The 27,663-nt window shown below is 45.3% G+C and overlaps 3 protein-coding genes and 1 non-coding gene across 4 annotated transcripts; 3 read left to right on the top strand and 1 right to left on the bottom strand.

The window, feature by feature from the left end:
• The first annotated feature begins 940 nt into the window (after positions 1–940).
• Positions 941–1,102, top strand: LOC136498775 (U1 spliceosomal RNA). The gene has a single exon (XR_010769776.1). It is a non-coding gene; the product is annotated as a U1 spliceosomal RNA (small nuclear RNA).
• A 9,076-nt stretch (positions 1,103–10,178) lies between these two features.
• Positions 10,179–11,724, top strand: LOC136496075 (uncharacterized). Its single transcript, XM_066491799.1, has 2 exons — positions 10,179–10,811; positions 10,930–11,724. The coding sequence occupies exons 1-2, from the start codon at positions 10,179–10,181 to the stop codon at positions 11,722–11,724; spliced, it is 1,428 nt and encodes a 475-aa protein (XP_066347896.1).
• A 756-nt stretch (positions 11,725–12,480) lies between these two features.
• Positions 12,481–15,625, bottom strand: LOC136497554 (oligopeptide transporter 4-like). The gene is made up of 7 exons (XM_066493392.1): positions 15,305–15,625; positions 14,948–15,205; positions 14,730–14,827; positions 14,063–14,626; positions 13,707–13,959; positions 13,450–13,632; positions 12,481–13,318 (listed from the first exon to the last, which is right to left on the bottom strand). Exons 1-7 carry the CDS (start codon positions 15,542–15,544, stop codon positions 12,707–12,709), a joined length of 2,208 nt encoding a protein of 735 aa, XP_066349489.1. The 5' UTR covers positions 15,545–15,625; the 3' UTR covers positions 12,481–12,706.
• A 3,135-nt stretch (positions 15,626–18,760) lies between these two features.
• Positions 18,761–20,798, top strand: LOC136496074 (uncharacterized). Its single transcript, XM_066491798.1, has 3 exons — positions 18,761–19,381; positions 19,798–20,556; positions 20,706–20,798. The coding sequence occupies exons 1-3, from the start codon at positions 18,761–18,763 to the stop codon at positions 20,796–20,798; spliced, it is 1,473 nt and encodes a 490-aa protein (XP_066347895.1).
• The last annotated feature ends 6,865 nt before the right edge of the window (positions 20,799–27,663 follow it).

Raw genomic sequence — 27,663 nt, 5'->3', positions numbered from 1 at the left:
CCGTGTTGCACTATAATTTATTGTGTTGTTACTGTCATATATATATAGGGAGTAGTGGGAGGAGTACAGCTGAGGCACTTATGTTGCTTCATAGCTCGGGATTCCCCTGCTCCAGAATTTGGAATCTGCTGACGCCTCGTGCGGTCGTGTCCACGTCGCCCTCAAACGCGCCGGCGGCTCTGAACGGCGGTAGGTATGTGATGCTTGTGGCGTGCAGGCCTGTTCGCTTGAACTCACAATAAATCATCTTCAACCGATTTATCAGCCGCATAAACTATTAGCCGAACAGCTCGTAGAAACGACGCACTAATTATGCCAGATGACAACTATCGTGCGTGAGGCGATCAAATCAACCAGGGAAGCAAAGGGTTGCAGGCTTCCAGCTCACTCGGGTGGGTGCACGGCAGCCGATCCGTAGTTGATGGTCGGTTGAGCCTCAGTTGGGATTTGGGAAGGCGACCCCTGTACAAACTCATGACCTCTGAGCGCAGTCGATATAAGTACAAATACGATAGTTCCAACAATCAGTATCGACGATTGATTAAAAAAAACAATCAGTATGGACGATGCTAGTAGAGGTTTTCCGAAATCACTCGACCACGTTCTGGATCTTACCCGTCAATCAATCAAACTTCTTCACTGTAAAGTCTGTAACACTACTATCTCCCTGCTCTTCCGTTGTTCTACTAGTAGGAGGAGCTTGGAACCTGGAAGGGCCGCGCGTTGGCACTTGTCCTAGGCGAGCCGGGGAAGGCCTGTATTGATAAGGCGAGTCCAATAGTAGGAACACAAAGGACTCCCGGCCGCAATCAGCCCATCGTCCTGCCAAGCGCTAACCACACGTGTTTAGTGCATTGATTGAATAGTACCATATCGGCTAATCAACCGGAGGAAATAAGCGGGTAAGCAATAAAGGAAGACAGAGGTACGGCTTTGAAACATACTTACCTGGACGGGGTCTATGGCTGATCATGGATAGTCATGGCCTAGGCTAGTGGCTTCCATTGCACTTGGGAGGAGCACTAGCTTACCCTCTTCTCTAAGTAGGAGAGTGGGCGTCATAATTTATGGCAGAGGGGATACGCGTTCGCGCGGTCCCTACCAAAATAATGTATTTTAAAAGTTATTTTAGTTTTAGTTTTAATTTATTTTATAATTTTATAATTAATTTTATTATTAAAATAAATTATATTAATATTAATAAATCAATATATGATTATGATTAAACATTAGATTAATAATGAAAAAGTTTATTTATTTATTATTAATTAATTATTAACTATTAACTCTAATGTGTTTGTGCGGTCTGTACCAAAGCAATACAGATTTATTTTGTTATTAAATTATTAATTGTTATTCATATATAATTATAATTTAACATTAACTTAGTAATGAAATACTTTATTTGTTATTATTAATTGATTATTAACTCTAATACATGTTCGTGTCATTCCTACCAAAACAATAAAAAATTATTTATTATTAACAATATATAATTAATTAAACGTTAGCTCAATAATGAAATCGTTTATTTAAAGTGGATGTAATTGTAATTTGATCAATATAAGTTTATGAGATCAATTTCAGTAAGAGTTTTATCTGTGTTTGGTCCACACATTAAATAGATTGCCACATGTGGCAATGTTTCTAAGAAGTCCACACATTAAATAGATTGCCACACATGGCATTGTTTTTATGAAGATAGAAGAACTGAGCATCATGTAGATGAAACTCTTTTAGTTTATTTTCAACTCTAGATGAGTCATAAAATTAAATGTCTATAAAATAATAGAATAAAACCATGCATTGATGATGGTTGTTTCGTCATGTTTCATTGTACTATTATATCTGACGTGGCATTCTAAACAACAACGCTATAAAACTATCTAATACTAAGGCCCCGTTTGGCAGAGCTTCACTTCACTAGTGAAGCCATTTTTTTTGTTTCAGCTCCACGAACAGCTCCACCAGTGGAGCTGAAGCGGTTTTGGTAAAACATTTGGCAAAATGGCTTCCCTATGAGAGCATGTTTTTAGAGGTCTGGAGGAGGAGCCGGGAGAAGCCACTTTTTTTGGCTCTATCCCACCCAAAATCACTGTGAGAGCATGTTTTTAGGGGCTTCACCAGTGAAGCTATTTCACTTTACCCCGTTTGGCAGAAAACGGCTCCAAATAGCTCCTGAAGCCGATGGAGAAGCCCTGCCAAACGGGGCCTAAGATAGCGTAGCAATACAAGTTTATTTATTAATAACTCAATAACGAAAGTTCATAGAGTTAGAAGGGGTTTAGGGATGGCGAGTTTTCATAGAGTTTAATTGTAGGTAATAAGACATGTTTGATCTTCTCTATTAATACATGCCCCTTGATTCTCTCACATGTGGCAATGTCATTACTCCGCCGCATTATTAAAAAAAAAAAACTAAGCGACATGCAGTTCCGAGGCATGGTGGACGAGAGAAGATTGGGTGAGTTTTTTTGGGAGTGGAAAAAGCGTGCAGCAGATAGGCCAAGAGACATGCGGTTTTTTTTTTGCACGGTGTTTACTAGCGTTGAATTAATACGTGTCTTGGTATGTGGAACAGAGGCTCTCACGCCGGGTAAAACGGGATGGAGGGAGTATCAGCTTTGCCGTGCCATAATCACACGTAACTGCATCCAATGGCGAAGTTAGAGTAAATTAGAGGGTAAGGCGTTTTTTTTATAGGTGTGAAAATTTAAGCTATAAATATGGTAAAAAATTTATCATAATAATGGTTTTTAAATTTTTGTAGATGCATCTTCACCCACAAGTTGTAGCTTCGCCACTGTGCATCAGTGTTTGGTATAAATTGAAACGAGTCGCAAAATGTAGGACTCAGGCCCTGTTCGCTTGGTCGTATTCGGCTTATAAGCCATGACTTATCAACCAACGAACAATATCTTTCTCTTACACCAAATCAGCTAACAGTACTTTCAGCCATGGCTCATAATCGTCAATACTCGATTGCTCGTGACAGAAGAATGGTCTGTTTTAGGGTTCAAGTGATTACATAACTATAGTAGCACTTGTGTTTCCCTATGAATATGTGCAGTTGGCTTCGCCTTTCATATACCACTGGGATCGCAACTTGGATTCAGAAGACCAAAGGCCACAGCTCTAATTACATCTAGGTTCCAAACAACACAGCCCTAGTTACATCTAGGCAACCCTTCGAAATGCCATCGAAAGCACCATTGGTGTCCTGGTCTGAAGTCACGGATGGATCTTGTCAACCAGGGCATAAGGACCGAAATTCACCCAACACCGGCGACGCAGAGCAGGAAAGTCGACCTTCCGGGCGTGAGCTACAACCTGACGAGAGATGAGAAGAGGGCCATGTGCCAGTGGCTTAGGGGTGTCAAGGTGCCGACTGGTTTCTCTTCCAACATCAAGAGCCTGGTCTCGATGAAGGACCTCACACTAACCAGCTTCAACTCACATGACTGCCACGTCATGCTAACGGTATTCCTTCCAATTGTGATCAAGGCTATTGGTTCAGAGTACGTGAAGATGGTCATCACACGCATGTTCTACTTCTTCAACTGCATCACACAGAAGGTCATCGATGAAGCTGAGTTGTCTGACCTGAAACAGTTCATCATGGAGACTCTTTGCCAGCTCGAGATGTGCTTCCCGCCGTATATTATGCCACACCTGATGATGCACATGGTTGATCAGATACAGGAACTGGGCCCCATCTACATGCACCAGACGTGGACGTACGAGCAGTTCATGTCGACCCTCAACGAATACGTCTTTAATTGTGCCTACCCAGAGGGCTCTATGATCGAGGCATACACAACTGAGGAGGCCGTTAACTGCTGCACCAAGTACATCCGGGATGGAAGGGCGATTGGCCTGCCCGTCCCTCAGCATGAAGGCAGAACCTCGAGAATGGGTTGCACGGGGAGGAAAGTACGCACCGATCGATGTACAGTACGAAACGGTGCAAGAAGCTCATCACAGCGTCCTCAATCAACTAGTGGTCATGGAACCATATGTTGACAAGCACCTAGAGGAGATCCGCGCCGCTCATGACGGACAGCGCACGGAGGCATGGGTCCCGAAATAGCACAAGATCAGTTTCACGACGTGGATCAAAGAGCTGCAGGACATACCTCATGGAGAATCCGATGAAGCGAGGCTTGCGTCTAGCCCGTTCACCCAAATCACCACGTGGCAAGGGTATGACATCAATGGATACATGTTCCAAACGAAAGAGAAGGACAAGAAGAGCGCGTCACAGAACAGTGGTGTTCGATATGAGGTATAGACGAGTCGACAGGGGAGACCAGGACATACTTTAGGCAGATTGAAGAGATATGGGAACTTGACTACGGCGGTGACTTATAGTCTGTCTTTCGGTGCCAGTGGGTCAAACCAAAGGGGTTGTCGTGGACGACTATGGGCTAACCACCGTGGAGCTTCAAAGTGTTGGCTACAAAGATGATTAGTGGGTACTAGCAAGCCGCTGCGCACAAGTAGCCTATTATGGGGTGCCCAAGGACAACAACAGGCACGTGGTTGTGTCAGAAAAACAGAGGATTGTGGGAGCTAATGGAGTCCAGAGTCCCGAAGAATACAACTACGCAGAGCTCTCGCTTTTTACCGATCATCCACGGAAGATCAAGGCCGTCGAGACCCGCTTCAACAAGACCAAGATGATGCCCTGGTTCCGCCCCGACAGTGAGAAGAAGACCGTGGGAGCACCTGCAGCAAAATGATATGTATGCCACACATATATGTAATAATGTAGTCACTTATTGATTAACGAGAAGTTTTGTAACTAATTATTATTATTATTATTATTATAGAACCATATATATGTTTTGAGAGCGAGTTGGCGACGGCGGAGAAGTACGAGAAGTTAAGAGACTGGAGAACCATGGGCCTAACGGATTACAAGTTGCCGGACATCTTTGATTAGGTGACCTTAGTTGCACCTGTGCGAATGTGATGTGTGTCTGTGAAACAATTATGAAGACATATGTAATGTAATAATAACTTAATGTTGGTTCGTGGAACGAGAACGTCACATGAATGAATGTAATATATGTTTGTCCTATATTTTCTGCTTTATCTGTGTTTTCATTAGCGAAATTCAAATTCAAATTCAAATTTAGAAAAGTATTTTTTAATCTGAAAACCATTAACAGAGGCGGACATTTAATAACAGCCGTCTCCTTTAATCATTTTACTGAGGCGGGTGGCTTTAGCCAACTGTCTCGGTTAAAATCTTAACGGAGGCGGGCTGGTTAAGGAAACCGCCTCGGTTAATATGTGTTAAGCGAGGCGATTGTATTATGACGATTGTCTCGGTTAATCTATTAACCGAGGCGGTTTCCTTAAGACCACGATTAACCGTGACCTTTCGACGGAGGTGGTTGTCTTGCCCGCCTCGGTTAAGGTTTTTTGTCCGCCTCCGTTAAGTTTTGTGCAGCAGTGTGTGGCATTCTTAAAAAGGGGGTGTCAGAACTTTGGCTTCATTTTCATTCAGCCAATCACGAATAGAGCAGTTGATCTTGGTTGCAAAAGTAGTGTCAGCTTTGCCGTATCACTATCACACAATTGCATCGGTGATCGGTGTGTTGATATAAAGTGAAACGAGTCTGAACCGCGAAATGTAGGACTTATATAATCGTCAATGCTCCTCAGCTTCCTCACTCGGCTCAGCATGAAGCTACTGGTTCTAATCATGGATCTGTTAATTCTGAGCATGCTTGTGTTGGCTCTGTGTTGTGTTCTGTTTCGGCCATAAGGCCTGACTACGTTGGCTGATATGCCACAAACTATGCTGTGAACCGTTTATGCTTTATGAATATAAAGCGGGGAAAACCTTCCTTTCAAACAAAAAAAAAATCGTCAATGCTCGTGACAGAATAACGGTCCACTCTCCGGTTCAAGTGATGACATAATTTTTTGTGCATTAAGTGATGACATAATTACAGTAGCACTTGTGTTTCCCTATGAATACGTGCAGTGCTTCACCATTCATATACGTACCACTGAGATCACCGCTTGGATTCAGAAGACCAAACGCCACAGCTTGGATTCAAGCAAACCTTGGGCCCCGGTGCTGCATTTGAGAATTGAGATACAATTAAAGTGGAGCACTGAATCTGAAGAGGCCGTTCTGAAGGTATTAAAGTGGCCAACATATCATATGCAAACCAACCAACCTGTGCAAATTTGAAAACTATCAATCAAGACCACTAGATGCTGATCTAATGGATGGGGTGAGAGGTGGGACGATTTTGCGCTTAAGCCCCCCCCCCCTGCCGGCCTTTTTTCCAAAAACCCCCTGCACTGGCGATTCGCGTCATTTTTTCTGGTCCCCGTGCGCAGAACGGTTCCCATCGCGAGCGAGTCGCCCCTGCCCCTCTTCCACCATCGCCGGACACCGCCGCGAGTGCGCCGCCAAGGGATTCCGCCGCCCGGTCCCCGCCGCCAGGCGATTCCACCCCTGCCCCATGGCCACCGTCGCCCCTTCCCCCTCCGGCCTCCTACCCGCCTCCACCCTCGCCGGGTGCACGGGCCCCTGCCCCCGCCGGCCTCCTACCCGCCTCCACCCTCCGTCACGAGCCAGTCGCCGAGGCTCACCACTCGGATCCGCGCCGCCGCGCCCCTGGCTTCGCGCCAGCGGCGCCCCTGTCACGAGTCAGTGAATTGGAGGAGTCACAAGGAGAGAAGGATGAGAAGCTAGATCCAGTCTCGCTGGGCACCGCCGCCTGATGGCCAGGCTGCTGCCCCCACTGGCCGCCGACGCCTGATGGCCAGGCTGCTCGCCCTCTGGTCGCCGCCCTCGATGACTGATTGATTTGGAATTGATGTTGTGCCGTGATCTTGCTGGTGAAGAAGATGCAACTGATACAGTGATACTGTAATTGTGATTGTGAAAATTGTGAAGGTAGCTAGTTCTTGTGCAGGTACTTGTAATTGTGAAAATTGTTAATCTGCGAGAATTGTTTGGCATGGATGGACCTGTTTTGGAAGTTCTCAATGACTGTATTCTAATCACAAACGAAAAGAAATATGATCAAAATGATCAAATTGCAGTGAACTCCATGTCCATGTTGTATATGCAATGAAACACCGAAAATTGGCAGTAATAAGCTGAATGATGTCACTAGTAAAAAAAGTGTTTACACGAACTTGAAATATCAGCCAACAACATTGTTTGGGCAAGTGCGTGCATCATGACCCCCTACTTGCTTACATTTTTCACACGTCTGTTTACTTTTACCATTGCTTGCAGCCTTCATCTCCTTGCTCTTCTTAATTCTTTTGCATCTCCCTTTCGACTTGGTATCATTTGGTGGATGTATATCGACTTGATTTGGGATTTTACTACGAAGGCAAGATTCATACTCATCCTGTTTATTAACTCTCGTAGTAGGCGTGATCTTTTGGAGAGGTTCTACTAGGTTGGATAAACTAGAAAATAAAAAGTCCATCCCTTGTTCAGAGTTCTTGGCCATCTGGATAAGATCTTCAAACTGGTTGCGTGAATCTGAAATCTTTTTCCGCATTGCCATCTCCATAGGATCTTCAGGCTTTTCATCTAGCAGGTTACCTTCTTCATCAAAGAATAGATCCCTGTAAAATTAAATATCTGATCAAGACTATTGTACAAAACAACCATAGAAAAAAATCATACAATACAAACCTTTTACATCTTTTCTCCCATCTCTTCATAATATAAATCAATGGTATCTCATTTTGCTTCTCGGCTCTAAGCACTTGTATGATATGATAGCACGGGATGCCATAGGACTCATAATTTATAGGAGCACCTACCAAACATGTCTGACTTGTTCAACTGAACCACTCGCTCTTTTCTAGATAAACTGCTGATGGTGATAATTTTTATATCTTCACACTCTGTAATGCCTTGAATAATGCAATGGTCTCTTGCAACTATGATTTGTTCCTGAAATTTACTGAAAACTTCATGTGTATATATTACACTACATTGCTTCTCCATGGCCCATGGTGTCATCAATTTAGGAGTGGTGTGAAGACTTGCATTGTTGGCTTTTAACTCCTCTCGGCGTTGGCACTCCAAAGCTGTGTCAAACCTTAGCCAGAACTCAACAAAGGTCAATTTTCGATGAATGAAACGGTTAAAAAAAGAATTTGCACTCTTCGATCGTGACATACTCCTAAGGATTCATGCTAGAGGTATGTCCATAAAGTAAGCCGGAATCCATGATTGACGCATGCCAAACTTTGTGGAAAACCAATCATTTGTCATGAGTGCAAAATCTGTTATGATAGAATTTCATTGTGACTCAAAATCATCTGAAGTCTCAGAGCCCCAAACACATGTGTGTAGTATATCCCAGAACTGTTCATCCTCTCTTATAGAGGGCCCGACCTTCTCAGGTACCTTTTCCATGATATGCCACATGCAAAGTCTGTGAGTTGTATTCGGTAGAATATGAGCAATAGCAGCCTTCATGCTCGCATCTTCATCTGTTATGATTAGATGAGGTGCTACTCCACTTATAGCCTTAAGAAAGGTGTTAAACAACCATTCATATGGCTCGATCTTTTCATTTGCCAAGAATGCTGCCCCTAGGAAAACACTTTGCAAGTGATTATTAACTCCTGTAAATGACACAAAAATCATGTTATACTAGTTAGTGGTGTATGTTGAATCTACCAAAACCACATCACAAAAAACGCTATAGTTTTTTCCTGCATAAGGCATCTGCCCAAAACACACGAACAAGTATTCCTTGTTCATCCACTATAAAGTCATAAAAGAAGGCAGGGTTTACTTCCTTCTTTCGCTCAAGTTGTGCCACAAACATTTGTGCATCTGCATCATTGATTTTGCTCCTGAGGTCATGGTAATAGTTTTGCAAATCCCTCAGCGTGCACCCAACATTCTGAAACTCACCCTCACTGACATGGAGAAGTCTATATGCCTGTGAGGTGCCATTGCTAACCTTATGACAACTGAACAAGGTACTCTTTGCCCTCTCACTAACATTACGGTTGGATCTTAGCAAATGCCTCTTATCTGGTGACACAAAACCATGGATGTGTTCCTCAACCATTGAAGCTATCCGATACTTCTTGTCACTGCCAAGCTTGACAACAATATGTGCCTCATAACCACATCTGGTTTCCATCACATTATGTGTCTTTCTCTTTTTTCGGATTCGTCAGTAACATTTTTTACATTCTCCTTTCTGTACCCTTCTCTTAAACAATAATACCGCTTGAATAATATTTCATCATTTTGCTTCTTGTGCTGACCAACACGAACAGAGAAACCAGCTTCATGTGCATACGATTTGTAAAATTTCTCCACATTTGTAAGTGTATCAAATATCATTCCAACCACAGGCTTCAAATGATCCATGGCGGCGGCCTCAAAACTTCTTCCTGTAAGTCCCGCGACAGCGGGATCAACGACGACGGCTTCAGAGAGGGCGTCGTTCCCTGTCCATGGCTGCTGCTGCTCTTTGCTGCTGTTGGCTATCGCTATCGTTCTGCATCGTCACGCTGTCCGAGTACGTTCTCTAGCAATCAGATTGATAGAACTTGCAATCAAACGAAAAGGAAACCAGGCCACGAAAACGAAAACGAAAAGAAAGGTCACGAAAAGGAACTCACACACGCCTACACGTGAGGAACGCAGAGCACCTGATCAGGTGCACGGGCGGCGGAAGATTCTGGCGGCGCACTGGTGAGGACGCAAGGCCGGCACGCGAGGAACGCAGAGCACCTGATCAGGCCAGGCACACGGACGGCGGAAGAGTCTGGCGGCGCAGTCGCGGCTCGCTTGATCGCGATGCAACCGCCTGGCGTAGGTGCATTCGAATAGCCAGGGGGTTTTGGGAAAAAGGCCGGCAGGTGGGGTGGGGGGGGGGGGGGGGGGGGCTTAAGCGCAAAATCATTCCACCTCTCACCCCATTCATTGGATCAGCATTTAGTGGTCCTGATTGTTAGTTTTTAAGTTTGCACAGGTTGATTGGTTTGCATATGATATGTTGCCATTAAAGTGGAGCACTGGATCTGAAGAGACTGCTCTGAAGGTATCACGACATTATAAAACTAGGTGGGTTCTGAATCCTAACTCAAGCACTCCATTCAACCCTCCCACAAAGCTTCAGGTTCTCTGAATGAACATTCGATCGCCGATATCCATGGCCGGAGCTGGGCCTGCTGGAACTGGCAAGATCCGGGTCAAGTTCCTAGTGAACAACGAGAAGAAAAAGGTGGTGTTTGCAGAGTCCGGGAAGGAGTTCGTGGACGTGCTCCTCAGCTTCCTCACTCTGCCTCTGGGCACCATTGTTCGTCTGCTGGGCAAGGAGTCATCTCTAGGATGCTTCGATGAGTTGTATAAGAGCGTGGAGAGCCTTGATGCGAGCCATTTCCAGACCAAGGCGTGCAAGAACATGCTGCTCAGGCCCCTCAGCGCTGCCGGGAAGTTGTGCGAGGATCTTGTTGTCAGGATTGACGACACGAACCACAGGGCAATTAGGGTTTGCAGGCAGCCTAAGTGCGTCACTGATACGCCTTACTATAGTTCAGTTCGAGATGTGCCGTGCGGGCAGTGTGGGGAATCCTTGGTCGTCCTTTGGTCGAGTTGGACCAAGGGAGACAGGGAAGCCAAAGATGATGGGGTTTTTGTAAGAGGTGGGATGAGCTATGGCATTACAGATGGTCTGCAAGTTGTGCCTGCTGATACGGACAATCTCATGTTGCTCTTACGTGACTTGGGAGTTGAGGACGTAGACATCCTTGAAGAGAAGGCATTGGAACTTGGCTTGGAGGAGGTTAGTACTAATTGATGCCTGCTTGACATTACTATTTTTTTTTGCGAACATTTTCTTCAAATTATCTTAGCACGCATGCATGGTCTTGAGTTTTGTCATTTTCCTCTTTTATCAACAGATCAGAAACTTACTTAAGCAAATACTGACATCTGATCAACCCCTGACTGATATAATATTCAATCCATCTCACGAATCCACAAGGACAGATGAGGCCATCTCTATGGATGCCTATGTTAGTTCTGAGGACGATTCAGGTTCAGATTCTAATGTCATTAAAGTGAAACTTCTCGTGGCAAAAACAGATCAATCGGTAGTACATGCAGAGGTGGGTGAAGAATTTTGCAATCTTCTGTTCAGTTTCCTGACCTTACCACTTGGGCACGTGATCAAGCTCCTTGGAGCGAGCTCATCAATCTCATGCGTTGTTAACCTCTATAGGAGTGTGGAACTAAACCTGGTTGATTGCATAGATGAAAGTCGAGACATGGTCATCTCCCCCAGGCTGCCCCCCTTCTTCAGTTGTAGCAATCCCTTGCTCCCAAGTGATGAGGAGCCCCCAACTGTATCTTCTGTCACTTTCTGCTCTCCTTGCATAAGAAACTGTAGTCATTTGGTGCTTGAAAAAATGAAATGCTCCCACGACAACACGAAATTGTTGGCAGTGAATCCCAAGGTGCCAACCTTGACAACAGAGATCGGTGGTGGCTACGCAAAAGGACCAGGCAAGTTCTTGGTAACTGATGGACTTGGCGTGGTTCCATTCTCGCTAACCAACGCCTTGCACGAACTGAAGGGCAAGGAACTCTCCGTGTCAAAGCTTGAGACAACAGAGGTCACATTCACACAAGTGGAGGTGATCAGAGTAACATTTTTTCTATCTTCATGTTTGCACACCACAAATCTACTTGCGTGACAATTGTTTTTCGCAGGCACTCAACCTGTTGAGGGCTGCATTGATCTCTCGCGATGCGCTGACCCTCGCCTGCTTGTCAACCAAACCAAAGAGATGGCCTCGTCACCGCTACTAAGTTCCAAAGACGTGACGAGGCAGGGAGGGTTCTTCTACCTGATGGCAATTTTCAGTTCAGTCATTCAGTGCAGTCTTCTGCACGTTCTCGAAAAGTATATGCATTCAATTTGTGGCAAATTTGGACTTGTGTCAGGAAGGCAGATGAAGTTTGAGTCTGGTCGAGTTATTCTTTGCTATCTTGTTGTGTGCGAGGACTCGTCTTGTGAGTACTGTCTGGTTTGTCGCTACTATCCACATACACTTGTATTTCCTTTTGATGAATGACTTGTATTTCCGTTTGAATGACTTGTATTTACGTTTGAATGGAAATGGGGTTTACCTCGGGTCTTAAAAAAATTGTGGCAGATTTGATTCATGTGGCAAAATTGTGTAGTTTTCAGTTTTGTAGTAACTGAAACATGCCAAAACTATTGGGGGTTTCTGATCCCTGAAGTTCATAGCCAAGAGATTCAGAACTGGCTCGACGACCAGTCGACCGAAATCGGTTGCTTGAGATTCCAGGCAGCATTGCATAGGAGCACAACGAAACAGTTTCTAAATCAGTGACACTTGTTTTTATTTTTTTCCTTTTCATAAAACTAATGGCAAAAGTTTTGCATACGCTGAATTGGAGGACAAATTCACAAATGCAAACAGAACAAAACAGACAAGAAGAAAAAGAGCACGGGAACATTTGCATACGCCATACCAATACCACACTCAATGGCACTTTTTCAAGGTCCAATGGCAATTCACAATCTTTATATGTACAGATTGAATACGATGGTGTCAAGAGCCAATACCAACAATATATATAAATAAATCTGCATACACGCATCTGGACCTCTAGGCAGGCAGGTATTTCTTGGTATTCTGATCATCATCATCAGAGGACGGGGCAGCCGTCCACCAGCACGCCCCTGGCCGTGGGGCAGGTGGCGAGGTCGCAGTGCTCGCCCCTGGACCCCCACCAGTCGAGCGGGTGTCCCGACAGCGCGAAGTAGATGACGACACCCATGATGGCCACGCCGGCGTCCATGGCCGCCGACAGCACGTAGTTGTAGCGCTTCCACCACGCCTTGCGGTAGCGGAACACGAAGAAGTTGAACACGGTGCCCACGAAGCACCAGGCCGTGTAGTTGATGGGCGACGCCGGCGGCATGTTGGCCGTGGCGCCCAGGACGACGGGCAGGTTGATGAGGCTGATCCACCAGGCGTGCCCCGGCAGCGCCCTGGCCAGGAGCCACACGACCGCTGGGAGGATGAGCCCGCCGAGGAAGAACCAGTTGAGGGCGTTGTAGTAGCCCAGCGGGCCGAAGATGCGGCGCGGGCCGACCAGGCCCCAGATCACGGACGCGTCGAAGAAGACGTGGTCGCCGGGGCACGTCCACGGGCTGCCCTCCGGGAGGAGCTCCTTCTCGCAGATGTGCGGCACCGTGGTCAGCAGCCACCACGCCACTATCGTGTTCACCGTCCCCGCCACGAGCGTCCCGATCAACTAAACGAAGGATATATTAATTGCCAAACATAACACTGAGTTGCTTGATCAGACATCAACTGCATGCAGTTAATTGGCCACTGATCGATCAAAGAGAGAGATCGAGAGTGAAATGTGCAGTATATATGTACCTGAACTAGGAACATGGATCTCGGCGGGATCTTCATGTAGTGGCCAAGCTTGAAGTCGGTGAGGAAGGAGACGGACTGGTTCATGCTCATGTAACCGTAGACCTTGAAGCACACGTTGGCTATGGGTTTCCCCGGCAAGATCAGCCCCATGCAGTACTCCGTGATGACGTTCAGCCCTGGTGTCTGCAAACAACACACGTTCAACACGACTGGGAATTATATTGTTGGATCGTGTGGTAAGTAGGCTAGACACGTACCATGTTTGTGGTGGCGGTGATGATGCTGATGGGGAGCGTGAAGAAGAAGGCGAGGGCACAGGCGAAGAGGAGCCCCCACCACGGCAGCTGCACCTCGCTCTTGAACGCCGTGCAGAGCACCAGCGCCACGGCCATGGTCACCACGAGCAGCAAGTAGAACCACCAGTTGGGTATGTCGTCGTACTTCCTCATCATCCTCGTGTGCACGTCCGGCTTGCCCTTGTATGACTCTCGCATCCTCTGGTATATCTCCCTTCAGAACAGAAACAGACCACGATACAGGCAGTGATCAGTCTAGCAGCAAAAGGCAGATGTGGATCGACGGCCAACAACAGAGCGTGTGTTCGTGCACGTACTTCCCGTAGAACAGGGCGACATGCGACAGCGTGGCGGCTATGGATGCGAAGCCTAGGCCGTACGATATGGCGAACAGCAAGCTGAGGTGGATCTTCCCTTGCTTGGCGTAGGCGTCCATGTCGATCTCGAAGCTGTCGTTGACGATGGCGGAGATGTTGTACAGCTGGCCGGCGCCTGTGAAGAGGTCGGTGGAGAAGATGGGGAACGTGCTGGCGTTGTAGAGGTTGAACGCCCAGTAGCACACGGGCAGTATGATGTAGATGAAGAGCACGAAGCCGACGAAGACGTTGACGATGGCGAAGAAGGGCGACACGAGCGGGCTCTGCAGGAAGGAGGCGACGACGGACCAGTCCAGCGTGAAGGCGCCGATGCCGATGCCGTTCATGCCGGAGCCGATCTGGTGCATGGTGACCGACTTGGGGAACGCCCAGCACACCCACGACACCGTGCTTATGCTCGGGAACAGGTAGCCCGGGAAGATGTACCACGCGAAGCTGCAGATGAGCGCGATCAGGAAGAACTTGCCCCGCGTCATCCGCCGTTCCTCCTTCTCGTGCAACGCCCTGATGAACTCGAAAGATCGTGCACGTGTACGTAGATTGTCAGTGATCGATATGCAGCTAGCCATCATCAGTTCAGTACAGTAAGTAGCCCGTGCCCACTCACCTGAGGAGAGAAACCTGCACAAGACTCTGCGGCCACCACATTTGAGCCGGTTCCACCACATACTTCCTCATCAGCCCTGCCCATCCGTACCCCAACACCTATACACGCGTGCGTGCACAAATATAATGGACAGCAACAATGTCAGGTTGCATATATGCTAATCGATCGATCAGATCGTGCGGTAACAGAATGCATGCATGCAAAACGGCCGGCGGCACCTGAGTGGTCATGATGAGGAGCAGGCCGACGACGAACGAGATGTTCCTCTTGTAGAACGCCTTGATGATGTTGATGATGCCGACGGCGTAGGCGCCGCCGTTGCCGAACGCGGTGCCGGCGTTGGCGAAGATGCATATCAGCACGTGCTCCTTCACGTTGAAGGGCCCCGGGTTCATCGTCCACTCTCTGCCCAACGCCGAGCGCTTCGTCTCCGGCAGCACCCGCGCCATGAAATGCCCGACCGGCAGCGCCGCCACCTGCATGCACGCACACGTACGCCATCGCCATCAGATCAGATGTTAGTAGTAATAAGGAGATAGACGACGATCGTGACCCCGACGATCGATGCAATGGACCTGGACGGTGATCTGGCTGATGACGAGTGGCTCGGTGCGGTAGGCGAAGAACTGGTTGAAGAAGGAGAGGAGCGCGCAGGAGACGATGCCGATGGTCCACATGCGGAACGTCCACACGGGCAGCGTCGGGTCGTCGGTCGTCGGCACGGTCAGCCGGACCTGCTCCACCAGCACCACGTCGCCGTCGTCCTCCTCACCCACAGCCGCAACCCTACGGCTCGGGTGCCGCTCGATCTCCATCGTCGCCGCTTGGCGCCTCCGAGGCCCTGCTGCAGGGTGGAGGATTTTTCAGTTTAGATCTGCTGGGGTTTAGAATGCGCGTGGGTGTTGGACGGGGCAGTATAAATATCACGCCTTGGAGATCCGTATCGCTCGTGGTTTGTTGGAGAAGACGAGAGAATCTTGGGTCCAAATAGGTATCTTGGGCAAATGGCAGGCCAGGCGTAACTGGATCTTTCTCTGTTTCAAGCTACGCCTGTGCTGTTTTTGCCTCCACCGAATCAGCTATCCTACGGCCACCGAGTGGCCAGCTCGGATGGCGCTCAATGGATGGACGGCTGGATCAGCTGATCCGCGAAGTGGAAAGATAACTTCCAATCTGTTTGTGTTTTAAATTTAGGAAAATTTCATCACAAGATCAATGTACCCAACTGTTTCCCCATAATTACGCGGTGGGAACTGTACCGGGACGTAATGCCGTGCAGGATTCATCGCTCACCTGGCGCGTCCGTGCATCACACTATACCGTACCATGCATGCATCCAACACGCAGGTCATGGTGCATGCAAGCAGTCAATGACTCCCCATGTTTAGCTGCCAGCCCACATGCAGAGATTGTGTCCAGGCTAAACGATGCACGTAGACGGGATACGGCTTCCGTGCCGTGCCGAACGCGATCTCAGCGCCTAGCGATCGATGGTTTGCACGTACGGGGTAGCGGTAACGATGGTTCGGCGCGCAGGCAGAGTCAGGCGCGGACTAGGCTCCGATGGCTGGCAGACGCGCCGCACAGTCGCACTTGGCTGGTGGTGCGGAGCGCGAGCGCCGAACGGCAGTGGCACGACAACGATCCGCGGAACGGGTTCGCCTCGGCGGTCCGGCCTCGACTCGTGTCGTGGTGCCGTGCGCGGCGCCCGCGTCTGCTGGCGCGTTTCGAGGCAAAATCAGCTTACGCAACACCGGCTGCCCATGAGACTAGCTACAGTCTAAAATGGGTAGGGTATTCAGAAGTCTTTTTAGGCTAGGCCACATGGATGGACTATTCTAAGATTATATGTTACTTTCTTCGTCCTAAATTACAAGACGTTTGACTTTTTTTTTACCCTAAATTTGACCACTCGTCTTATTCAAAAAAAATTATGCAAACATAGTCAAATTTAAGTCATTCTTGAAGAATTTTTATTAATAAAGCAAGTCACGACAAAAGAAGTGATATTTTGCACAAATTTTTGAATAAGACGGTCAAACTTGGTATAAAAAAAGTCAAACATCTTATAATTTGGGATGGAGGAAGTATTAAACTTGTTAATAGGACACACTGCCCATGAGACTAGTTTGTATGGACTCTTCTATGGTCTCAAATGGGTGGACTATTGAGTCTTTTTGGCTAGGTTACTAAAACTGTATGTTACTAAACTTGTTAATAGGACCACACTGCCCACGAGACTAGTTTGCATAGACTCTTCTACAGTCTCAAATGGATAGGCTACTCAGGAGTCTTTTTGGGTTAGGCCACATGAGTGGGCTATTCTAAGATTGTATGTTACTATAAACTTGTTAATATGGCCACGCTAGGTCCAAATTATTATGTGATAAGCCACTTGTGTGACTGTTGACCGTACATCTAGCAGGTGAGGTGCACATGTGATCCTTATCTTCTACCGTCTAAAGTGGGTAGGCTATCAGAACCCTTTTTGGGCTAGGCCAGATGGGTGGTTTATTCCCAGATTGCATATCTAGGTTACTAAATTTGTTAATAGGGTCACATGAGGTCCAAATTACCATGTGATAAGCCGCTTGCGTGATTGCTGACCGTGCACCTAGCATGTAGAGTCCACATGTCGTCCTTATCTCTCAAATCCTTCCCAAATCCCTCTCGTGCCATCTCCACCACTTTCTCTTGCATCGGCGTGGCCTTAGCACCTACACCAATAGCAAACCACCACCAACAACTAGAGCGTCTCTGAGCATGCCACCAGGACCAAAGTGACGGTAGTTGGCCTCAACATAGCTCGCTCCTATCCTCCAACACACCTATCAGGCTTGGTCACGACCAAGGCCCGATGGTGTCCAGTCATGGGTTAGCCGGGATCCTCGCCCTTGGCTCTACTGATGGTCGGGTTCACGCTTCAGCAAGACCTTTCTATAAGGTGTTGTCTAGACTCAGACGCCACCGACCAAGGGTAGAGAGTTGTTGTCACTAACCGAATAGAGACAACAGGGAAGGGAAGGAGATGAGAAAACGTACGAGACAACATGTGGGTTGCACGAGGAGTGGAGAAAGAGATGAGAGAGAGGGACGGGCGTATAGGCCCCCACGTGCTAGGTGCATAGTCAACAGCCATGCGCAGACGGCTTCGCATGGTAATTTGGACCTCGTGTGTGGATTGATTATCAAGTTTAGGGACCTAGATCAACATTTTTGGAAGTTAGGGACCGATGGCGCTGTCATGCAAGTTTTAGGAACCTCATACAACCCAATTAGCAAGTTTGGGAACCTAGATTTGCAATGTTAAAAGTTTGGAACCTAGACACCGATGTGCAAGTTTAGGTACCGAACTCAGATCTACATCGTATGGAGTGGGTCAAAACCCGTTTGGACTAATGCTAAAGCCTAGGATAAGTTTAGGAATCTAGAAATAAAAAAATAGAACTTTGGGATCTAGATGATACCGCCTCTTAAATTTAAGAACCGTCGGGGCATTTTACTCAAGTAGTAAAATGGAAGAAAAAATAGAAAATAATAGGCATGTTTGGATTCAAGACAACTTTTGCTTCGCCTTGCTTAGCAAGGTAAGGCCATGCCTCATTGAGATGAGCCAATTTGGCTCTCCCAGCCCAGCAAGAAATAACTCGTTTACACAAGGCTACATGGCAAACAAACCAAACACGTTTTTCTCTCCAATTTCTCACTGGGCGAGGGGAGGCTACCTTTTTCAGCAGAACCAAAACACGGCTTAAATCGCTTCAAATTCTGCAAGGAGGCTGACCACCTCCTGGTCTCCTAGAAAACGAAGCGACTTTGCATGTGTGAACCGTCCATTGAATATCTGACTGCTCGTGATATGAAGCATTGAGCGCCCTTTGATATCAGATCTGCAGATGTCGAACTTGAATCGTTGATTACGTAGGGTATTTAAAGGACTGCACAGGCAGCAACTCGTGCAAAACTGATCCTACCCACCAGTTAGAACAGGCAAACAGCCCACATACAGAGTATAGACTCCCGCGTACACCATGTCGAGCTATGTACCAACAGTTGCAGTGAAGTTGTTCATCGACAAGGAGAAGCAAAGGGTGTTGTTTGCAGAATCTGACAAGGATTTCGTCGACGTGCTCTTCAGTTTCTGGACGCTGCCTCTTGGCACCATCGTTTGGCTTCTTGGCAAGCAATCTGGAGTAGGGTGCCTTGATGAGGTGTACAAGAGCGTCGAGAGTCTCAAACTAGAGCACTTCCAGACCAAGGCCTGCAAGACCATGCTTCTCGAGCCCCTCAGTTCTACTGCAACTCAGTGCGGTCGACTTAAAGTGAAGATTGACAATACAAATCCTAGATCAATATATGTTTGCAGGAGTACGACTTGCCATGAGCGTGTCTTCAGTTCAGTTCATAATGCTATTTGCAAAAGTTGTAAAGGTCTGCAGCGTATGCTTCGGGAATTGCCCAGGAATGGTAATGCTGCGGTTGGATATGATGCTGATGGGGGTTTTGTCAAAAGTGGTCCGACGCTAATCATAACAGATGATCTCCAAGTGGCTCCTGCTTCTACATGTCTTGTGTTCTCACTGCTCGAGAAGTTTGGGCTAAATGAGAGAGCTGATATTAAGGAGGAGTTTCTGCATCTCGATTACAGCAAGGTTAGTCTCTCAAGTCTCAACTGCAAGATAGTTTCCGTATTTCTCCTAGACTCCTACCTCCAAGGAAGTAATATGTGATAATTAACATCTAGATCCTCAATCCACAGTCACTTCTGAGTACCATAGATCCTCCTGCTTCTTTTTTGAAACATTGGCAGGAGCTCTGCCATATCATATAAAAAGGGAGCAAACACATGTTTTACATTGTTTTGTTACATGAATAACCAACACCGCAAACACAGAATAACCAACACCATAGATCCTCTTGCTTCCCCCTATTTATTTTAATGCATCGTTTTGGTTGCAGGGGCACCTAGCCCCTCCAGTGTTCCTTAAAAAAACTGAGTATAATAACAAAACCCGATGTTTGAACTTTGAATTTCATTTTAAGTGATCAATATATCTGTTTCTTATAGGTAATCAGCTTGCTCAATCGAACATTGATCTCCAAGGAACCTTTAACTGGCCTGTATTTTGATACTGTTGCCACGCCGGATGTTGTGCCTGTGAGTCTAGATGAGCTCCCAGCAAATATGTTCCCAAAGGAAGAAAGCAACGACGCACATAAGTTAAATGTTATCAAGATAAAGCTTATTCAGACTGCAGATAACTCCGCAGTACTCTATGCGGAGGTTGGGCAAGATTTTATTGATCTTATATTTGGCCTCCTTGGCTTTCCACTTGGTTCCATAATCAAGTGCTACGGTCAGTGGCCCACAAATGGATGTGTCGATAATCTTTACCTGAGTGTAGAAGGGAGTGCAAGGGAATGCATAAGGGAAGATTGCCAGAACTTGCTGCTATCTCCAAAGTTGGCGCCCTTCTTTGGTTGCAGCATCAAAGCGCTGCAAGTTGAAGAATCAAATCCTAGAAGCGTGTTGCTCGACAAGTGTTTTCAGTGCTTCAAGGCTGGGGGTGACAAAAAATGCACTTGCTCTTCATATATTCATCGTTGCCATGTGTTTTACGAGACGAACCTGAAATCTATGAGTGGAGTACATGACACTAGTAGAGCATATATCAAGGCAGGGCTAAGAAACTTCATCGTGACCGACGACCTACGCATCCTTCATTTCTCCTTGGCCAACACACTCCAAAGTCATGCGTGCATGAGTGCATCCAATATTCCCAAGGAGAAACTCGTGGAGAAAGAACTCAGTCTCGACAGAAATCAGGTAATTCTCGACCTATTACTACTATTGAACAATATGTGGTAAAAAAATAGATTCCACTTTCAAAAAAAAGAATAGATTCAATCCCTTTTCTCAAATCTCCTGGTTTTAGTTTTAGGTTCTCACCAGGTCCTCTGCCTCTGCTTGTGCAGGTCCTGAAGATACTGAGAGCTGCAATAGCGACTCGTGAGGCACTCAGCAACGTTCTTTTGCCTCCTAAAATGAAGCGGCTTCCCCATCAGTAGAGAGATTCACCTGTCGTCAAACTCATCCGCCAGACGGCCACTGCATCATCTGAGGCCAAGAATCAGAAGCATACCGCGTTCCTCCTTCCGTGTTTGCATACTGCATCAGTAAAATGTAGTAGTACTTGCTAACGTGCCTTCGTGATGGAGGCATCTATCGTGGTCTCATAATATCCTGTTCGCTGTCAATAAAATTGAGCTCGTATGTATCGTCAGAACTTGTCCTACGGAGTACGGATTTCCCCTTGATGTGTGTTGGAGCCTCTGTTCCGGCAGAGCAAGCACACTACTGTTGAAAATCGGCCTATTCATGGATTGGCAGATCAGTTTTTCTGTTCCCGATCCCCAGAAAGAGGCGTGTAGAAGTTGTAGATAGATCCCGTCTCCCTATCTCAATCCTCACAAACAACACACAAGAACACATGAGAGACAAGTATATGAGGGGAGCCATCTCTTCATTAGTCAATACAGACGTACATGTAGTCTCTTTATATAGATGCCTTCAGGGCACATATGGTATGATCCCATCAATTCTCTAATTGAGGAATTCTTAACACTCTCCCTTGGGCGAATACCATGACAAATACATGTCTCATTAAAACTCCAAAAACCCAGTGTGAAAAAAATATGGAGAAAGAGTACATTATTGTCGCTTAATGCATTTGCACATTGTTGTCTCGTTAAAAACCTTACATGAGAAACTTTAGGAAAACTCATTAAGGAAAAAAGAATACAACACATGTCTTCAAGACAAATTGTAACCTTCTGGATCATGTCATTTTGAATTCTCTAGAATTATGATCAAGGATTAATATTCTAGGGAAGTTCTTCCCCTGAACCTTGCCACATTGTCCAGCTATGCCAAAAACGCTTTCTACAGGAAGCATTTGCACATATGCACATAGAGACTTAACAAGTATATCACATACATTACAAGGATCATTTCATAATCTTAACCTCATCCTACTTCTGAAACTCGTGAGGTAAAAATATGAAGTGCACATAAACAATAAACCCACTTTCATAAATGGTGTCACGATAGAGCCTTCAATAGAGGTTAGGAAGTCATAGTTAGAATAACAACGTCTAGGTATCGTGTTTGAGACTTTCAAAGTCTCATGAACGACGATCAATATCTTGTAAATACTCCCCCTGATGACAACATCTGTTTAAATCATTCATTCCCATGACGTTTGTCTCGCTATTCTTCAAGAACATTGAGATAAAGAATAAAGAATAATGCAGAGGAATTTATTATATTCTAGCATGCATACATCAGGATGCATATTTATGCACTTTAAAGTAGCAATGACACGCATATTCGAGATGTGATTAATAATCATTATTCTTTATATCATTATAATTTTCTCGATTCATAATAGCCGTGACTCCTTCCGGGATTGATTACGGATTCTTCGAGAATCTTTAATACATAGTAAGATATCACAAGTCTATATTTCTAGCATAACGGGGAAAGTATTGCTAATAAGACCAAATATATCATATCGGTTTTCAAAGGATACTTCAACTCCAAAACTTCAGGTGGAGAATGCATTATATCACAAGTATATATACACTCATAGTAAAAGCTCATGAAAATGCACATGTGCTTATACGGTATACCTTTGTTTCTTTCAGTTTCTCTTTTCATTCTTATCTCTCGGGCCTTATATGGGTCTTTATTTCTATCAAGGAATTCACTTATTTTGGTGCATTCAGACTTATAACCATATATTCATTCAAGGAAAAATCCTTCAGAGGGTTGTTATATTTATAGGGAGATCATTTCTCTTAAAGACAATATTGGTATGAGATTTCGATGTTGCTCTTTATGGATTTTCAGAATCCCCTAACTGCATATTTTGATTCATGCCATTAGCCAGATTCATTATATAGTGGAACATATTTTGCAAAACTTATGCTGGAACTGGTCTCTATTAGGACCTTTTGGACCATCGCTTTTCATCACCCATGATTTCAATGATGACCCATAATTATTCGAACATCAGGTTCAAGATATTCACTTAGCAATTTTTGGTTCAACCTCAATTGCACATTTCAATTGACCCGATATGAGAGCTTCAAGCATTCTTGCCATGGACTTTGTTCCGGATCCGGGTTCTCATAAAGAGACTCATTTAGCAATTATAGAGGCAAACAAGTGTGACACATATTTTTCCGACTTAATAATGATCTTTGTTATTTCTCAAAACGATAGATCCATTGTTGTTCCATTTTCCTAGCTTTATAGTACGCGCACATTGCTAGGATTTTCATCTTGAAAGGTACTTGTTTGGTTTTGGTAATTGAGTGACAATCTAGATGGACTAATATGTGTTTATGTGAGATACACAGGTAATTAGTCCACAGGAACACTTGTATGAGCAACTCATGTCATGACGGTGAAGATGGCTTGGATTTGTTGCAAGGCTTACACATGTGATGAAGGAGCTCATTGCATATGAGATATGACATTGAGTCATATGACTAAGGTGGAGAAGATCAAGACAAGACTTAACTTGATGGACCGGTTGCAAGCGTGAAGGGCAAGTTTGAGGCTTTGGAGTGATGGACCGTGTGACGGTGAAGCTTGAGCAAGACTTGGCGCTAATGGATGAAGGCAACGGTGAAAAGCAAGTGAGGTCAATATTAACGAACCAATAAGGTCATGTGATGATATGAAGTGGATCATATCATTGTTGATCAAGTTGGTGCATGTGTTGCATCGACATTGGAGGAGATAGAATGGAATGCGCAAGGCAAAGGTATATTTGTAGGGCATTTCATTTCACCGGTCATAGGTGTGTAGAGAAGTTTATGACCGGATTTATGATAGATGGTTGTACCATCAAGAAGGGTAAACTTATTTGCATATCGGTCATCTAGTGCAACTCGAGTAATCTAACTTTGCATCGTTACTAGAATCGAGTGGCGTGGTGAATTGAGTGATTAACTCCTTAAAAATGGTTGTAAAAATGCTAACACACTTGCACATGATGGTGTACACTTAGTGGTGTTGGCACATTTGCAAAGGAGAAGTTGTTGGAGTTGAATTGGATCAACTTGGAGAAGAGAGAAAGATTTTTTAGTGTGCTTCGAACTTTGTGATGGTCCTTAGATTGGAATTATACATTGATCCATTGTGCTTTGGATCAAATATGCAAGTGGAATATGTAGCCCTCTGAGTAAGCTTTCCAAAATGTCCAAGATCATCGAAATTGGAGTTCGGAGCTAAGAGATATGGTCATTTTAGCGGTGAACAATTAGTGACTGGACGCTGGACCAGACGCAAGTTCAGTCAGGACCTGCGAGTCCGGTCACAGAGTCCGGTCAGTGTTCCTAAGAGGGCTGTTTAGGGGCTGTGGTCGGACGCTGGCACTGGGGCGCGCCCGTGCCACTGTTCCGGGACTAGAATTGCTGAGGGAAAGCGACCAGACGCTACGGCGAGTCCGGTCAGTGTTGACCGGACGTGTTCGGTCGATGAAAAACCTCTCTGGTGCCTCTCTGTTTGTGACCGGACACTAGGTGATGGTGAGTCCGGTCGATCGATCGGACGCGGAGTTCGATTGCGCACGTTGGGAGCCGTTGGCGCCCAACAGTAACTTTCGAACGACTAGTACACGTGGCGTGCGCAGCATGACCGGAGTCTGGACTGAACTCTGGGGCGAGTCCGGTCAATGCGCAGAAATCAGGATGAAGGGGGTAACAACTATTTTAGCCCTTGGGACTATAAAAGGAGTGTGTGGCCGACCTTGGCACATGCTTAGCACCCTTGAGACTTAGTGTCCATGCTTGAAGAGTGCTAGGAGAGCCTCTAACTCACTTGTGCACATAGTGGTTGCATACGATTGCGAGTGAGTGTGATTCTAGTGCGATTGCATCATGAGGTTGCATCGAGTAGCACTAGGTAATCGAGTTGCAAGACGATGGTGCTTGTTACTCTTAGAGGTTGCCACCTCCTAGACGGCTTGGTGGTGGTCTCCGTCGAAGCACGTAAAGAAGATTGTGCGGTGCTCCGAAGAAGTGATTGTGAGGGGGATTGTGCTCACCCTGCGGGAGCCGTGAAGAGTAACTCTAGTAGAGCGAGACGCGAAGGGAGACAAGTGGTCCGTCCGGGTCAAATGCTAGAGTTTGTGGTAAGCACTCCACGTGGGAGAGTGTGACTTGCGGGTCACCACTAGCAAGAGGACCAACGGCAACCTTAGAGCTTGTCTCGACAGGAACTAGCGTGTTGGCAAGCACGTGAACCTCAGGATAAAAATCACTGTGTCATCTTTGTGTTTCCGTTGGTTTGCATCCTCGTTACACAAGCTTGTATTTACTTCATTTACATTGTGCTTGTGTAGTTGCTCTTGTAATTAGCTAGCTTGTGTAGCTTGCTAGTTACCTTCTTGCTTGTGTTGCATAGAAGTAGTTCCCTTGCGCAGCTAATTTAGCTTGAATAGCCTTGTTAGTTGCATTGCTTAGTTTGTGTAGCTAAGTAATTTACGCTCTCTAATTAGGCTTGCGTAGCCTTGTTATTAAACAATGCTAGTAAGCTTAGGAGCTTTGTGCTTTTGCATTACGAGTTATGTAGGAGCTCCTCCGGTTGCTTGAAGTACTAGTGGCATAGGTTTATGTGACCTTGCTCCTAGAATCGATTAGGAGAGCTCTAGCTAGCCCGATACCTTTATTGCCTAATTAGGATCTTTATAAGGTACTTGTGAACTTAGATAGAGGGGTGTAGTCTTGGCTAGACCGTTAGTTTTAATTTCGTATTTATCTCGGTTAGCCAACGTGTTTAATTTTAGAAAGGACTATTCACCCCCCTCTAGTCCGCCATCTCGACCCTACACATTTTCAGGATGAACCTCATCATGAGGTAACTCACCAGAAGGGTGATTTCTCTACATAAGTAAGAGAGGAGTTTTGTCACACATAATGTGAGTTTGCTTCATGAGCAAATGCTTTTAACTTAGACCACTAGATCTTATTTGCCGGTGTCCCCGCATAATTTGATCAAAATGCCGAGGTCAAGTGGATATGAAATTAATCCCGGGTATATCCACATCTACTTCAGGTAGAAGCATTTATTTAGATTTTAAACAATCTAGTTGCTCCTCATCGATACAAAAAGTTATCTGGCATAACTCCATGCTATAGAATAGATGAGTGTAACTAAACAACTAGTTTAGTTTGAATTTGTGAGTTTTGATTCATAAATATCAAGGCATTATTCCATAAAATGGGCATTCATCTCCCCTAATGCCGAGATATTTAATAGCATACTAAAATTCCCCATTCACCAACTTCTAGTGGTGCATATGTATGCTTTAGTGGTGATTCATTTGGGAAATATTACGCACTTTAATATTAGGGAGCCGATTACTTTTTTATATGCAGTGAGCTCAGACTTTATTAATGCACTTGCATGAATATTGCGTGTATCTCCTTCTACAGGAGGAGTATCCTCAACTTCTTGTTGAGTGCATAACTTATGGTGAATTATAAACTATTGCTATGCAAGTTCTTGGTTTCAACAAATGCATATGCAGTCTTCTAGACTCAACACATGTAGTTACTGATGTATCCCATAATTTAGCCATAACAATCCTTCTGGGACTAATGCTCACCAATTGTTGTGGGAGTTGTTATGCAGAGTAATATCATAGTCCACCTCTTTACTTTATTGCCTAAAACTTGACCCAATTACTCATACCATATAGAAAAATCGAGTCATTATATTTATTGCAACATATTTCATGTTCTATATAAAGCATGGCTTCGGTCAATTCATTGTTCAGCATGAAGAGAAGCTTTTAAATAGACCAGATAAGACTAGGAATTTTTATTTATCTAGGAAATATTATTTTAATACAAAGTCATTAACTTAAGCAAAAAAATTGTTGGTTCGCAAGAGCAATAGTGACCAATATCCTTTTGGGATGAACTCTCAACTGATAGCGTAATTTTCGTAGGTAAAAGATACATGTAAGAAATATCATTACTACCATTGTAGTTGTCAAGATTTCTGTGGCATTTCATAGCCTAGGATAACTACTATAACCGACAGTTGGTTAATACCAAGTTAGCTTCTAGCTGGTTGTGATTTGGGACTAAAACTTGTTTACCTGCTTTCCATCTTCTGGCAGTTGGCATGTAGATCTTATAGTAGGCGGGGTGTGACATATACACTGCTACTAGCCGGTATATTGCCCCATAGAGTAGTAACTCCACATAGCTGCCACTTTCATTATGTTGTTCTTTGTGGGTGAACCCATATCATTTGGCGTACTTTTCTTATAGATAATACAATGGTTTCCCTGTATGATACCCACTGCCATTTCAGTGATAGCGGGTACCTCTAATTCCGAGTTCTGATATGCACTTCGGGGCTTCACTAGTCCAAGAAAGGACAAACAATGTTCCTCATAAGGAAAAAGTATTGTGCTTTCGCACTAATCAGAAAAAAAACCAGAAAATTAATTCTTTTGGGTTTTTAGCAACTTCATGTTGCCTAGGGAAATGTATTATATATTAGCTTAAAGTCAAAACATTGGTTTGAAACAAACCTCAGTTAGAATGACACCTCATGCTTGTTCCGCAGCGGAGAGACAAGGGCAAACATGTTGACTTCAGATCTTGTGTTGACCCAACTAGTGTTGTAAGCCTATATTATCATGTTTGACAAATATACCTAGGCAAGGCATTAGTTAATCTCGAGGGAAGTTACAAAAGAATCCCAAATTCAGTTGTCTGATATACCGACAAGTCTCATGCAATGATTTTTCTTCAGGTTACTTCAGGTAAATAAACCAAAGCATTAAAGAGAGCGCTATAGAGAGAGAGAGAGAGAGAGAGAGAGAGAGAGAGAGAGAGAGAGAGA

This window comes from Miscanthus floridulus, chromosome 12, assembly GCF_019320115.1.
Source record: "Miscanthus floridulus cultivar M001 chromosome 12, ASM1932011v1, whole genome shotgun sequence".
NCBI lineage: Eukaryota > Viridiplantae > Streptophyta > Magnoliopsida > Poales > Poaceae > Miscanthus > Miscanthus floridulus.
The sequence above is the reverse complement of the archived record's forward strand: the minus strand, read 5'-3'. Positions and strand labels throughout refer to the sequence as shown.